This window comes from Falco biarmicus, chromosome 9 (assembly GCF_023638135.1).
Source record: "Falco biarmicus isolate bFalBia1 chromosome 9, bFalBia1.pri, whole genome shotgun sequence".
In the NCBI taxonomy this organism is placed as follows: domain Eukaryota; kingdom Metazoa; phylum Chordata; class Aves; order Falconiformes; family Falconidae; genus Falco; species Falco biarmicus.
The window spans coordinates 14,572,411-14,587,935 of NC_079296.1; the positions used below are offsets into that span (position 1 = coordinate 14,572,411).

At 40.7% G+C, this 15,525-nt stretch overlaps 1 protein-coding gene across 2 annotated transcripts in view; it reads left to right on the forward strand.

Moving 5' to 3' along the window:
* GPR107 (G protein-coupled receptor 107) overlaps positions 1 to 15,044 on the forward strand; it is a 36,708-nt gene extending 21,664 nt beyond the window's left edge. For both annotated transcript variants that reach the window (XM_056352328.1, XM_056352329.1), the window contains 4 exons: positions 4,712 to 4,761; positions 5,505 to 5,588; positions 6,427 to 6,551; positions 12,899 to 15,044. In XM_056352328.1, coding sequence (XP_056208303.1) covers positions 4,712 to 4,761; positions 5,505 to 5,588; positions 6,427 to 6,551; positions 12,899 to 12,995 — 356 coding nt within the window. In that variant the 3' untranslated portion in view covers positions 12,996 to 15,044. The remainder of the gene's footprint in view (positions 1 to 4,711; positions 4,762 to 5,504; positions 5,589 to 6,426; positions 6,552 to 12,898) is intronic.
* Positions 15,045 to 15,525: the final 481 nt, after the last annotated feature.

Genomic DNA, 15,525 nt, shown 5'->3' on the forward strand with positions numbered 1-15,525 from the left:
CTCAACTACCACTACCTTGTTTACAGATATCACAAGAAAAAAAAGAGATGGAATAAACTTGAGGGGTTTTTTTGGTTTTTATTTGGAACTGAAAGTTGTATGTCACTGGACCTCTCAAATGTCATAACCTACTCTTGTGTATTGTGTAATCTGCTGTTTGGGGGAGGAATAGAGGGCTGGAAACACCACTGCAGTTTTTATCTTTTTGTGCCTCTGTGTGTGTCATAAGAGATGTGAAACTCTGTGCAGTCTGATCATGAATGGTTAGGTATTTTCCTGAAGCACTGCAGCATGTCGTAGTTGGCAGCAGAATTAGGGTAAATACATTGCAGTGTGTAGCTCACAGGCAACATTCCCTGTGTGCTGTGCAGTGGGCAAATGATGATTAATGCTTTCGTGCTTGCCCTCATGTTAGGAAAAACCATTTGTTTGTTGTTCAGTGTCTTCCTGCTTCTGTACCAGGAAAATGCTGTGAACAAAGAGCCTGGTCCTGCATGATGCAGAAGACCTTCTGCTCAGCTGAGCTTAGCAGACGCTAGAGGCAATGGCTCTGTGGAGACCCATGCCAAAACACCTCCACACCAATCCAGTGAGGAGGGGGTAGCGCAGGAGTAAACATGCTGTAGGTAGTACATAGGCATCTCAAACCTTGAGATAGAGCTTGGTGATTTAAGTGTCAAGACCTCAATGCATAGTGCTGGAAAGTTGGGAAATGTTGAGGAATTCAGTGGGCCTACTGTGTTCCAGTATATCACTTCAGGTGCCGTCTGGGGTTGATGTAACAGTTACGTGTTGGAGATACATTGCTTATCTTGTACATCGGACTTTCTTCTGACCCTGGTGAGGAAGGTTAACCGGTCTGTGATTAACTAATCTGTGCCACCTTCTCATGCATGACACCAAGGGTTACTATATGTGTTTGCTTGACCTCTTCTTTCTAGTACAGGAATGCTTTTAAGCAGAGTACTGTAGAGATTATAGAGCTATACTTCTCAGAGTTACTGGAGTTTCTTTTTGAGGCCTAGATCTACATGTGTGCCTTCATTCTTGAGAAGAATAGAAAACTTCTGTTTACTATTTGGTAATGGCATAGATTGCATCTCAAATGCACCAGAGTTAGTATAGCATGCAAAGCAGTGTAGAAATATTCTTAGCTGTACTTCAGTGGGTTCACTAAAGATGCATTATGGTTTGCCCTTGTGTACTGTATGGCCTGGACTTGAGCTCCCTATGCCCTCAGCTGCAGTCCTGTTATTGTTGTTACATACATATTCTAAAAAGCTCAGACCTAGTCATCAAAAAGCTATTGTCTGATGGTGTGCAAGGCTGTAGCATATGGTCTGATTTTCTTTTTCCCCCATCTTACAGGCTGTCTCAGATTTTGAAATTGGCATGGGGCAATCTGAAAGATTGATTATCAAAATACTGTGGTACACTATATTTTGATCAATGCCAATCAGGCTGTTGCAGACACAGGCTGTTAAAGTAAATGGTGATAGAGAGGTGAGACTGAGGGAAGGTATAGATGCTGTTCTAAACCTCTCCAGGAGGATGGCTTTTATCTTCTTAATTATTCTTTGAAAGAGATGGAACACAAGTGTGAATTCCGTTGTAAAACCTTTGGTAGAAAGTCTCTGTTGAGTGTAGGTTTCTTTTTTGTTCTTTGCAGTTAAGTACTGTGCCCGGAAGAATAGTTAGCATATTCCAAACATAAATTTACCCATCCTTTACTGCATACTGTGATTGCTGCTGTGTTACCACAGCTTCACAGGTTGGGGCTGCAAGTGATTCAAGTTCTAAGTGACAGCTGTTGGCCTAGCCTCTCTCCTTGTAAGTGTTGCTGTCGGTGTCTGGACTTCCAGGCTAAGGTGAATTGAAGTCTGTCCAGCAAAGTGAGACTCAAGTATTACTGCTTGGAGTGCATTCAGCTTGTGAAGAAGCAATTCACAGGCTGCTGATGCCAAATAATGATGATTTTAGAATTTCTCCAGAACAGTGTACTATAACTTTAAGCTGTTTTAAAAAAAACTGGCAGAACTTTTTAGACATGCGTTAATACTGACTTTACTATCTGATAGTGGAGAGAAGTATTCCTGAAGCTGAGGCAACTAGAGGAGAACACCTAATTGTGATAAATGAGCAAACCGGTGTCCAGAGGTGGCTCTTCAGTCTTTCTACTTGGGGTGGGGGGTGTCCCTCTTACTTATCCTTATTTCCCATACTCAGCCATTCTAGATATCAGGATATACTAACTTCCGAATCCTTGGTATTGAGTAGGTGAGATCTTGAGCTATGCTCCATCAGCTGGGAAAGGTGGCAATATGACATGTCAGTTGGCAGCCAGATCTTTGGCTTCACTATCCTTTCTTTGTATGCACTGCATGAATCAACAGAAATGACTCCTCAGCTCACTCAGTGGTTGACAGTAAAGCACTGATGGACTGGCAGTTTGAATCACAGCTGTTGAGTTGGTGTTGCTTTAACTACAAAGCCTAGTAATTCTCATGGCCTGTCACTGCACCACTTGGTGGCAGTTCTTGAAGATAGATGCCTTGAGTTAGAAATAGATCCTTCTGTATACAAACCAGTGTATGGTACATCACAAGATCTTCATGGTCATACTTAATGTTGCTCTCCTTTAAGACAGTATTGCTTCCCTGCATCATGATTTAATGAGCTTGTCCTATGTATTTACTTGCTTTAATCTTTCTCCAACTGTATTATGAAAAGCTTTTAACACTAGGTTGTCTGGCAGAGCCCTAGACTCATTAAAATCTGCAAGTTTTTGCTTTTTAAGTATGGGAAGCTAGCTTTTGCAAGGGATGGAAGTGAGGGAGAGGTAGCTTACCAGTGTCTTAGGGCTGATTTAGCTACTAAGAACATAGTTAGATTCTTGTTCTAGCAGTTTTAAGTTTTGCCATTTGTTGCCCAGTGAAAGTGCTCAGTGCTTCACTGCTGGTACTCAACAGGTGCAAGTCTAGAACTTGAGCACTGCTTTCTGGGGTCCAGAACTATATATTGCAAAGTAGATGCTATTCTGTGTTCAGGTTTTCATGTTGTAGTCCAGGAGGGAGTGTCCTCCCAAATCTGTGAGATGGTGTTCCTCTGCCATATTGTGCTGTAAGATTGCCCCTAATCTGATTGGTGTTCAGATGAGTGTTGCACAGTAAGAGCTTTAGCTTTATGGAACTGAACTTGGTGTTCCTTCACAAATAAGATTCGGTTGGTTTTTTTCCCCCTCTTGAGCTCTGGCTCTGCTTTCTCTTACTGGTCTGCCCTGTGCTCTGTCAAAAGTTCAACATCCTGTTTGGGAATATGTAGAAGCCACTAGCCAGCACTAAATCAAAACTGCTGTTAGCTTAGTTTGATCTACCTGTCAGTCACTTGATGCCTTGTGTTAGTCAGGTGCTGTTGTTTTAGTACATCTGCTGGAGGAGGGCTTGTATCTCAGTGTCTATAGCTTCCAGTGGTTCTCCTGAAACCACTTGATCTCTAGTTTATACAAAGTAGGTTTATAACAGAATGTTGTCTGTCTTCACTGTAGCTTATGTAGTGAGAACCTGTGAGAGTTTGTGCTGCATCTGACATTGCAGTTCTGTGTTGTGTTTGCCACAGGCATTGAAGCATTTCTTGTGTAGCTGTTAGCCCTCCTCTTCCTGATGTGTAATACTGTATTTTGTACTGTTGTGAACCTGGAAGACCTGACGTGCAAATACATGCATCCTTTTATAAATCTGCTTTTTGCAGTAGGTGATTTCTGTGAGGGAGTGCAGATGAACTTAAGCACAATGTGTTGCACTTCCACATCTCATTTAAAAAAATGAGGGCTCAGAGGGAATACTAGTGAGTGTGGCAGTATTTTCTAACGGGCAGCTCATGTTCGTGGGCTCTGAATTGCACTTCTGTATGCTGTCAGCATGTCTTGGAGTCTTTGTCTCTCTTGTCACGAAAGCACCAGGAGTCTGTATTTGTAATCATGCTGCACCTGTAAAACCTGACTCTCAAACCAGAGTTGACAGCTGTTCCATCTGGTTGTTGACCTCTGCTTGTTCACCTGAATATCTGCTGTGTTCCTCAAGAGCTGATGTAATCTGTCCAATAAACATAGGTTAGCCTGGGGCCTTAGCTTACACAGCTTGTGACTGAAACACATGCATTTGCTATGAGAACTATTTCACCTGTTAAGTTGTGACTGAGCTACAAGTGACAGGCAATACTACTTAGATGTTAAAATACTTCTGCTGTTGTTTGACAAGAGCCAGTGGTTTCCAGAGCCAAGATTACCTCAAAGTAGCTCAGGCCAGCTGAAGGCACAGAGCAGGCCAGGCAGTACTATAGAAAAGGTACAAATTTTCTAGGAGACAGTGTCAAGTGGCGTGGCCTTTCTGGCCTGAGTGAGGTGACAGTATGTAGTTGGCTATATACAGATAGAGGAAGGTTCTTTATTGGTAGAGTGTATGTATATAAAATTCAGTGTGAAAGTGATCTGAGTTGCCTTTTCAAGAGGAACTCACCCCAACCTACAAGTTGTCCAGTACATACACATGCAAGAGTGGCGTTCCTCAGAGTCCCCAGTGGGCTATGGGTCAACCCTGTCTAGTCAGGGATTGCCAGAGTCCTAGTCTTGACCACTTGCCTACCTTGCAGACAAGCATCAAAAGAAACTCTCATTTTAACAATTTTCTGATGGACTTTTGTGTTCTCTTGATAGCTGCCATTAACCTAGCAAAGCTGAAGCTGTTTAGACATTACTATGTTATGGTAAGTAAAAAACCTTTATGCATACATAAAGAGCACTTAAAAGCCATTCAAGCCTTTTGATGGATTACTTGTTGGAAGCTACTGTAGGTGGTGGATGTGGTAGAGATGTTCCCAGTTCTGGGGCAAGTGCTGTGCTTTGGCATCTTAGTCAACTGGGTTACAATCCTCAAAGCAGCTTTATTTCTTTTTCTAGCTGTATCTTTCTGTCTATCTTTGAAGTGGTTCCAGCCATTTGTAATGGTTGATGTTTTCCTCTGGAGACAGCTTGAGCTGCCGGTTGAATTGATGGGCTTGAGCAATGTACTGTAAACTTGCTAAAAATTAAACTTGGGCCCAAGTGGTGCCTTGAGATGCATGTGTGCAGTTTCTGATTATGTCATTAGGAGCTGTGAGCATATCTCCCAGGAGAACGTAGGCTTCTTAATGATTTCCAACAGCCTCATTTCAGACTCTTATAAGTGGTAAGAGTCATAAATTACAATTGGATTCTTCAAGTTCTACAAAAGTGTAATACTTAGTGTTTCCTGCTGTAACTTAAACATGTTCGCAATAGCTGGAGTCATTTGGGTATTCAACAATCAGTAGAGCCCTCAGCCTGTATCTTCCATATATTTATTGAGGAGCATAATAAGGCTAGTCTGGCATGAGTTGTCTGGGAATTGCTTGAGCTATTTCTCTGGAAAAACAGGTTCTATAAGGGTGATGCTATTGCTCTCATCATGGTTTCTTCTTTTCCTTCCCAGATTGTGTGTTACATTTACTTCACACGGATCATTGCAATTCTCATAAAGATTGCTGTTCCATTCCAGTGGAAATGGCTATACCAGGTATTTGTCAGCAAAGGAAAATACATCCATTCCTTGATATGTTTTTTTCTTTTTGCTATTATTCTTTAGATGTAACTGCACTAAAAAAAAAATCCAGTGCAAATTGTTTGTCATGTTATAGTAGAACATCTCAAAGCACAGCGCTGCACCCTGTCTCCTCCTGATTTTTATCACTGATGTGACTGAAGTGGCAAGAGTATATTTTTAGTTTTACGTTTGTCCAGCAAGGCTGCTGGATTATACATGAGATGTCTAAAAGTAATTGCATTATTGATTTTTAGTCTTTCAATTTAAAAATGTCTGAAGGAAATTAATCAAGAACATAAAAAGAAAAAAAAAAAATCAGTCAGGTTTGCCCTGTGTAATTGAGGCCCCAGGGAGCCAGTGAAATAGGCTTTCACTCTTCCATCTACAAAGCTTTATTTATCTATCTATTTATTTATTTATTTAGAGTGACTTTTAAACATTTGGTTTCTTAACATGTAATCCAAGTAACTGTGCAGGGAGTCTATGGAACACATGAACTGTTGAAAATACAAAACAATGTAGGGATGACTATTCCCCCCTTTAAAAGCCAAGTCTTGCCATAGTTATTTAAAAGCACTGGAGTGATGGCTAGAACTGTAACTGTATTTAAAGTGGCAGGGAAAGCTGAAAGAACAAAGGGCTTGACAGCCTTTAGCCTGGGATTAATGATAACAGGACGGTAATTGCTTTGTTATTTCTGCCATGGCAGAGGCCTCTTGGCCTTTAAATCTTGAACCTTATGAATGAGGATAAATGTTTCATGACCATGAAGGATTACAGGAGTGAACTTAAATCTTGTTTTTACTTGCAGCTGCTGGATGAAATGGCCACACTTGTATTCTTTGTACTCACTGGGTACAAGTTCCGTCCAGCATCAGACAACCCTTATCTACAACTCTCTCAAGACGATGAGGATGACTTGGAGATGGAAGCTGTGTAAGAACCCCTCCCCACCTTTTTTTTTACCTCCTCTCTTGATTTGAGAAAAGTAATGTTCAAAAAGAGTTTACTTTCATCTCTCTAAATCCTTCTTTTGAGAAAGATTAGGATCTGCCCATATGTTTAAAGATGAGGTATCTATTTAGTGTGTATTCAACTAACAAAGAGATTTCTGATATGCATAGGAGCCTCTAGGTGGATATGGCAGTAATGTGGAATAAGATGGTAAAGCTTTTCATGGGGCAAAAAGGTGCCCTTGAAAATATAAAATAAAAAAGCTTCTGTGTTCAATCTGTGTTGCTGAACACTGAGCCTTACAGATTGTTAAAGCTTCATATTTAAAAAAAAACAAAGAAAAACACCAAACCAATGACAAAAACTAACTGCTAATCTACAGACTATAAATAAGCATGGTGTCACGTCCTATCTACCTTGTCATTCAGCCTGTAGCTTTGAAGAAATTTATTTTAACACTCAGCTGAGGAGATGGATTTTTACCAATAGTCTTCCCTGTTCTATTCCTTGCTGCTAAACCATGAGGCGCCAATAGTACCTGAGTTAGTCTGGAGAAATTATAAAGTAGGGCTCAGCCTAAGTCCCTGTCATTCTCTTTGCAGTGGTTTTCTGAGGACTTAAAAAATGAGTGGTATTTCTGAAACTGTAATAGAAACTGCCCTAAGAAATTCAGCATGCTAAAAGCATTGAATAGAGCTATGATTGCCACAGAGTCTGTTGCCTTAACAGGAGCAGAGCTAACCTAATCTCTCTAGTAGTTACACGTTTCATGCACAATTGTATTTCACGTGCAGGCTCAAAAGCCTGTTCCTAAGAATTTTTTCCAGTTTGGCAAATCACTTCTACTTGATCTGGGGTGAAACAAAGCAACACTTACAATTTTTAAGTGCCAAAACATAAAAAAAAAAAGTCAGAGTGTGTTTGCCCTCATCGTTAGCTCAGAAGGGAATGGATGTTATTGGGAAATTGCTACAAGGGGGTTTGAATCATAGAATCCACCTGAAATGTCATGCAAGTGGTTTAATTTCTTGTAAGTATCTCTAGTAACAAAGATCTTTCCAGATGCTTAGCTATTTTTGCTTTGGATCTATAAAATCTGTCATTGCACAAGTGGAATCCAACTAGTGGGTAGTGACCTTAAAATCACTGTCACATACAGGTGTTTAAATGGTTTATGTAAGTTTCAGTTTGGAAGCTGGTAAGTAAACATCCACATCAGGAAGGCATGGTCTGAACTGGAAGATGTGGTAGGATTTGTGTTTATACAGAAACAAGCTTTTTTCTTTTTTGCCTGTTAGAGTGAATTTCAACTTTGTTACATGCTTAATTTTACTTGAGCTTTTTTAGGACTAATAATATGGCACCTTTCATATTTAGCAATTTCAGTAAATTAGAGAAGCTTCTAAATTTGGGAGAATCTGCCAGAAATAAGCAGGAGAAAGTTTAATGAACGAATGAAGTGATTTATACCTCGCCATAATGAAATAGACATTACTAGAAACTTGAGGATCAGAGTTCCTTGTGGACCTTCTCCTAATAAGACATTTTGCTCTTTGCCTTGGGAGTTTTCATTGTTGTGCCTTGTGAGTTGTTCCCCTTAGGCCTGCTTGAATTTTTCTCATCTGATTCACCAGAAGTTTTGCTCTATTTGGGTGCTTGGTATGGTGTAATCTGTGTCTTGTTCTCCCTTCCCCAGCTGCATCAGGGAGGTGAAGTTTGCATGTATCTGTAAAGCTTGTGTATACACAATCTGTGACAGGTGAAGCACTGCAATGAAAGTGTATTGAATTTCTTGTTGACTTGGCCTTGCTGCTCCTATTTTTGCTTTTATAAATACTAAATGGTGTTTATGTAGGGGAAAAATATCAAGGCTTATTTGAGCAAGTGACTTAAGTGCCTGACAGCATCCTGACTAACCATTGCATGAGTGTGTTTTGTCTCTTATGTGATAAATACCCAGTTGTCTTCAGAGACTGTGGCAGAAGTTAAAAGCCTGCAAACTTCAAACTTCATGGTGTTCTGCCATGTCTTATTGCCAGGTTTTATGGTGGTTTTCCTCTCCCAGAGGGTTTTTGTTAAAATCAGGCTCTTCAAAACATTTGCTGCAGAAGCAGTCAGTTTCTTTAGACTCAACTTTCCTATGAGCCAACACAGGAGATAGCCGTGAGGTTATCAAGCTTGTTTTCCAGGCTTGCTTGTCTTCCAACAAAAAATAGGACCTTTTAAGCATAGATCTTATGCCTGTTTTCATGCAGCACAAACTAGACAAAGCTCAGTCTGGCAGTAAATGTAAAAATTAAGGGTAGTGTGGAAATCTGCAAGCTTTCAAGAAAAATCCAAAGGCTAGGGTGTCTGTGATAGAAGCAACATAGGGCACAGATCCTCCCTCTGTAAGTTCTTGCAACTTTCAAAAATAAATTATAAATCAAGAACAGCAAAGGGAACTTGTAGTCAGTCTTTTCAGCTAACACAGCTACGTCTTGGGAGAAAGCATCCACAAAAGTTACAGGACTTTCTCTTTGGTTATAACAAGCTCAAAAGAAGCTGTCCTGGTGGAGAGTATAAATAAACCTGAACTAAGGACCAGTCTGTTCTTTTTCAAGTAGGGTCAGTAGCCATTCATCATCAATAAAGTGGCTTTCTGTGTGTTCTGTGCTGGGCAGCCTCTTGAGCGCCCACTCTGTCAGTATGCGGGCTTGTTGCTGACAGTTTGTTAGATTACAGTACTCTGAAAAGGTGCAGCTACACTTGGCAGAAAGAGTTGTCAGGCTTCCAGTCCTAATGCTGTTTCTGGGGCATGAACACAAAAATATAAAGAGTACAATTAAATGAGGTGGGGGTGAGGAAGGGAAAAGGAAGCAGGTTTGGTTTTTTTTTACTGAGCTAGTAAAATAACTTACTACAAAAGTAAGTTTGCTTTAAATGTTAGGTACCAAAGCATGCCTTTTTTTTTTTTTTTTTCCCCATACAGATCTTGGTTGAGAAGATGTTCATACATGTATGTGGGGTTAAGATATTTCCACTGGAGGGGGAATTGCAGGAAAAGTTTTGTTCTCAGTTTGGTAAATCCATCTTGCTGAGTGCATGGACACTAGCTTTGTCTTTCCTTAACACCCAAAACAGCCTCAACATAGTGAACTGTTGTGGTAACACTGACCTACCTTTTGTTTATGCCTTGGGATGTGGAGTTTCTCACTGTATCATGAGGCAATCTATTCTGTGCTGAGACTGGAAGTCCTGTTTGCCTGCTTTTCTCTGCTTTCTCTCAAGTTGTGCTTTGTGGCAGACTGATTCATGATGCTCTGTTAGAAGTGATTTTCTTCACCTAACATATTTCCCATGCAGAGATCGGCTTTTTTGCTCAATGGCTGATCAGTTTTCACACCAGTTTGCAAGAGCTTGTGAAGGCTGGCTGCTGGCAGTGTTGCAGTGTTTCTTTTTGGACAAAAAAACCCCAAAACAAAAAACCACACAAACTACCACCAAAACAGAAGAGACAGCTGGGATCTGCCACTGCAGGGCTGAAGATGCTTCTACATGTTTAGCCATTCCTTGATACCTTGGATACAATGCCAGGGGTGGGAAAGAAAACTGAAATTTCCACAGCACGTACTGCTGTGCAATGGAGTGTTCAGGGAACTCCTTTTGTGCCTCATTTGTGATAGGTATCCCTCTGACAGCCACAAAAAATTCTCTCTGTAGAGGGGTGGTTTAGAGGGAAGGATTTGTTGCATTTTGACTGCTGCTAGTTTGTAGACTAGAAATGCAGCTCAGCAAACTGCAGGCAAGGAGCACTTACTTGCAGTATTGCAGTTCAGAACTGAAGTCCTGAGACTGCTCAGAGGACTAGAATGAGAATTGCAGCATCCTTGGTCTCAGTGCTGATAGCCTTATTTTACTGGGTACTAAAATGTGTTGACTGAACTGATTTTGAGAGGGTGAGGAATTGCCCATTGTAGACAAACAATTTGAGAAAATGGTGACCCAAGAGCTACACTACATACTTGTTGTGAGACAAGAACAGTGCTCATCAGATGGTCTTTACCTTTCACTATTGAGGAATCCACCCTGAAGTCTCCCAGTTCTTTGCTGTCATGGTGGGGGGTGGAAGGTAAATGGCTTCTCTGGTAACAAATAACATGACTTTACCTGGCTGTGTTTTCAGTATGTAGCTGTCTATACATTCATGGAGGAACAGGACAGGACAAAGTGGATTGTCCCCTCTTAGGCATAACCTCTTACCGCTTTTGTCATCATCTTGGTGTGCAGCGGGTTTGTAATTGTATTGGAGTGCAATGCTAAAATCTAGGCTGTGTGCCAGGTGAGATCTTACAATAGCTGTGAGTTGGGTGTTAGGGCTACTTTGGTGTCGTGTAAGTGTAAAACACCTATTTATATATGTCAGTATGTCTGTTGTTGCGTTGCTATGTTAGTTGCTCATTTTTTGATTTGTAGTCCATTGTAATCTTAGCTTCTCCCTGAAGTTTTAATACTTAACCCCTTATTCTGTAATTATGAAGTTTGATTTCTGAAGTATACACTTTGTAGCTGTCTCTGCATTGCCCCGTGTTTTTCAAATGAAATTTTTGATTTGTCAGAATCTTTCTGCATTCTTGTCCTGTTCTCAAGTACATAGCTGTTACTGTGTTCTGCAGATTTAATAAGCAATTCTCTATTCCATTACCCAGGCAATCACTGAAACTATTGAATAGAAGCGAACCCAGGACAGACCTCTCTGGAACCACACTTGGTGTTCTTTTATTTTTGACAGGAAACAATGAAGTACATCTCAAAGTGTGCTTTTCCAACTAGTTATGCATCTGCTTTAGTTGTCTGGCTCATGTTTCCCCAGATTTTTTTTCTTGTGTGACTGGGGAAAACCTTTGTCAAGAGAAAGGACTTACGAGATCTACATGTTCTTTGTACTGATGAGCTTGATGTGATCTTTTCAAGGCAAATGTTTACTGTTTACTAATTTCATCTTTCTCCTTTAAGCAATCTGCTTACTCTTCTCCTTTTTTTTTTTTTTAATTTTTATTTCAATAGGGAATAAAGCTGCTACTTGATCTGTACTCTCCTGACCCTTTCCCTATTCCCTTAAACACAAGCTCATCTAGGCCCACTCTAAAGTGTCTGAACCACTGAGGATCCCAGTACTGCGACTGCTAGTGAGTCACTGAACACATCAGTTTGAGTAAATTATTTTTACAGTACATGAACAGAAGCTGATACCTAACATGGAACTAAGGACGTTATCAGAAGAGTGTATCTGAAGATTACTTCTCTAGGGTGATACTGTGAAAATGTTGTTAGCTAGTCTGATCAAATAAAGTATTCTTACATGGTAAATGACAGGTGAAAGCACACAAAGACTGACAGCAGCATCTTTGAATAGGACAGGTTTATGTATGTTTCCAGTCATCCCTTGTGAATGCACTGAGCTATTGATGTTCTTGCTTTCAGCATCCCAGATAACCTTTGTAGCACATGTGTGGGGAAAAAATACCTGTATGGAATGAGAATCACATCATGCAAAAGAATAAAGCAAATGTCTTGTGCATGCAAATAGCCTGTTATGTATAGCAACAGAAAAAGCTACTGGGCTGCAGAGCTCATTGGATAGCTAAGTTGGCTCTGAGGGGAGTGGTGCTGTTCTGGCTGGATAAAGTTCAGTGTGCTTGATGTTTGAACAGGATTATGAGGCTTTGTCATGGCAATCTGACCGTTGAACTACAAATCCAGAATTGGATGGTATAATAAAGGATGACCACTCTTCTGTTTTTTTGCTGTTGATTAATTTTGCTATTAACAGGAGTTGGTGTGCATTAAGCTAATAAGGTTCATTTGGAGCACTGTCCACTATGTGTGCATTTGTATATGTTGTACCCATAAAAAACATTGCAAATGCAGAAGAAAGTCTTCAATGCACAGAATTAAGGGTGTTCAGGTGTGTAGCAAAAATTTTTTTTAAAAGCAAGCTGCTCAAACTTAAGCAAATGAACACCTGGTTTAACTGTTTAACCACCCCTGCTATCTTTTCTCAAGTATGAGCAAATATTACTTGCTGGTTTAGCTTAACAATAGATGGGAAGGGCCTTGAGGCTCTCCAGGACAGTGGCCTTGCTCCCAGCACTCATCAGTGTTGCGTACAAGATGATAGCTGGCCCGCAAAATGGTAGTAATAGGAGAGATTGAACATTGAGACTATTAGGCCTTGGTAAACACCTGAGAAGTGTTACTTGATATGCGCAGGAAGACAAGCATGGGCTATTGGTGAAATGGATGGTACAGTTCATGTTCTGTTCTGATGTTTCTTCCTTTTCTTCCAGGGTGACAACTTCTGGAATAATGGAGGGCATGAAGAAGGTCAAGAAAGTGGTGAATGGTTCAGCAGAGCCACAGGGTGAATGGGAAAGCACAGCATGATGGACTGGACTAAGGCAGCACTTTCAGAGACACTTTTTTTAATTTATTAATATTACTCTCAGTGGAAAGGGAGCAACTAGCACTTCCCAACATTGAAACTGCAGAGTGGGGTGTGTCTAGGGAGAGCAAAGCAGTGCAGAAATATACCTGTTCCTCTGATCATAGGAAATGGGATTTTGTGGTACCTGCAAGGAGTGTAAAGCTTTCCTAGGGATTTTTGGGTAGCTTATGCTTTTTTTTCTCCTTTCTGGAGTGGCTAGGTATTTTGAATTGTTTGCAGTTGCGTTCTTCAGAACGTGAAGAATACTGATGTGAAGAGACACCTTTAGTGTGTATGTAAGGTATGTATTTTATATAATGCACATATATATATATACACACACGCTCGCTATGTAACACGTATACTGGGAATTGCAAAGCATGTCAGAAGGTGGGAAAAGAAGACAAGAGAAGTAAATACTTTTTTTTCTTTTTATAAACTCTCCTTTTGCTGCAAAACAAATGAATAGAAAAACTGCAGTTATTTGAGAGACTGAATAGGGTATGGTATCAGATGACTTCTGCAACTACTCATGTCAGTGGGAAAGTTGGTAAGTATCTTCTTGTCTTATCCATGCAGGTATCCATTTGAATGTGTCAGGTTTTTAAATGTATTGCTATACAGGAAGCAAGTGACTGTTCTTTGTTAAAAGCAGTAGCCTGTAATGCAATAAGCAGTTGTGTAAATTCTCCGCTGTTTATGGAGTTGTTCTTGATTCACACCCATCTGACGAGAAGTACACAAGAGGTGTAAGACTGATGCTTGCTTTTTAGGGGTCTGCCATTAAACATTTAATTTCAAGCTGTGACCCAGAGCACTTTGATCTGCTTTATAAAATATTTTTGAGGTATTTTGAAAGACACTCCTTTCTGGCACAGTATAAACAGTACCAGAATCTCCAGTGGAAATCTGTTTCACAAATGTACTGCAGCATAAATCTCTCATTCACTGTTATCCTGAATTATTTAGCCTCTCTGGATGGCTACTTGTACATCTCTGGCTATGTATGATTAGTGATACTGTAGTTTGATGTGAGCTGAACTGGTCAAAATGGTACTGCTGCCAAAACTAGGCAGCTGCAGCTCCCAGTCTTCAATGGCTTTTGTCAGGAAAGGGGAATATTATGACCAGAACCTCAGTGCAGGGGAATAGGGAAGTCTTGACTATTAGCTGCAAATTTGCAGTGGAGTCTTCAGAAACAAGTTACGAATGCCATGTGTGTTTTATCTGTTGTACTCTAGTATTGTTAATAAGGCAAGCTGGTGCCCATAGCTGTAGTAGTAAGGCATAGCACGTGATTGTAAATTTGGAGGGAGATGGAAGTGGCTTACTGATGTAATGAGGATAAGCTTTAAGAAAAATAAACTAAGTATAACTCACTGACCCACAGAAGCCTTAGTATTCATGTAGAGACATTGACGTATGGTGCTGTTGAGGAAAGTGCTTCTGTCAGGGTCACAAGGAGAGGCATCATAGTGCTTTGGATGTGCCAGCATCTCCTACAAACTCATCTAGGAATTGCTTTTTGACTGAAGGGACTACATCTCTGGGGCATAACTTGAGGTTTAGAAAGAGGATTTTCCTTGGAACCTTGAACCACTTCTTTGTTGGTCTTGAACAGGGATTGTAGAGCTCCTAAATGAGCAGTCTGTACCAAGACTTGCTGTTTGAAGAGCAGCATTGTCTTCTGTTTACTCCTCTTTTCCTAGGTGTTGGTTCTTAGTCTCAGGTTTCTTTTTTTGTATGCGCTTTTTTTGCTGAAGTTGTGTATGGTGTCCCTGGCTCACTAGTCAAAGGCCAGAAAATGGATGAATTCTTCTTGTCTTGAAAAGCCACAGCAGTACTCTGTTTTTAGAAGAGCTTTTTCCACATTCAGGCCTGAGCTACAGCAGCTGTCTAAGTGCCAGCTGAAGCTGGTTGTACAATGCAGGATGCTCACCAGCGGTACAGCAGCAACTAGTCAGACCTAAGCATTAGTAAAGAAAATGTATGTGGATGTGCAGGTCAAACACAGTGATAGAAGATTCTTATTGCAGCCATTTACAAAGTGAATTGCTGCTTTTTCTGGTGGAATTCCTCTGAGCAAGTCAGAAAAATTTGTCTTGCAGGGTTGTATGATGGATTGGATGGTGGTTGGGATGCTGGAGGATGCAGAGGATGGCTGCAGTTGTGCTCTCACGGCACAAAGTGTGCTGCACCGCAAAGCATCAAAGGGAGGGCTACTCCCTCCCCCTTCCTCCCAAGGCCAACCTACAACTGCATGACTGGGGAGTGCATGACTCTCTTGCTAGTGAAATGCAGCACCTTAGAGCTCACCAGGCGGGATAATCACAGTGCTTGCCTTTCAAATGTTGATAACTGCCTGTCTGGTAGGAAGCTCTTTCACAAGGAGGGAAAATAAGAGTTGCTTGTGGCTTACAGATAGTTTTAGGATACAGCCTTATTTTCTTCTCTCTGCCTTGTACTGCAGTGAGCAACTAAAACTCACCC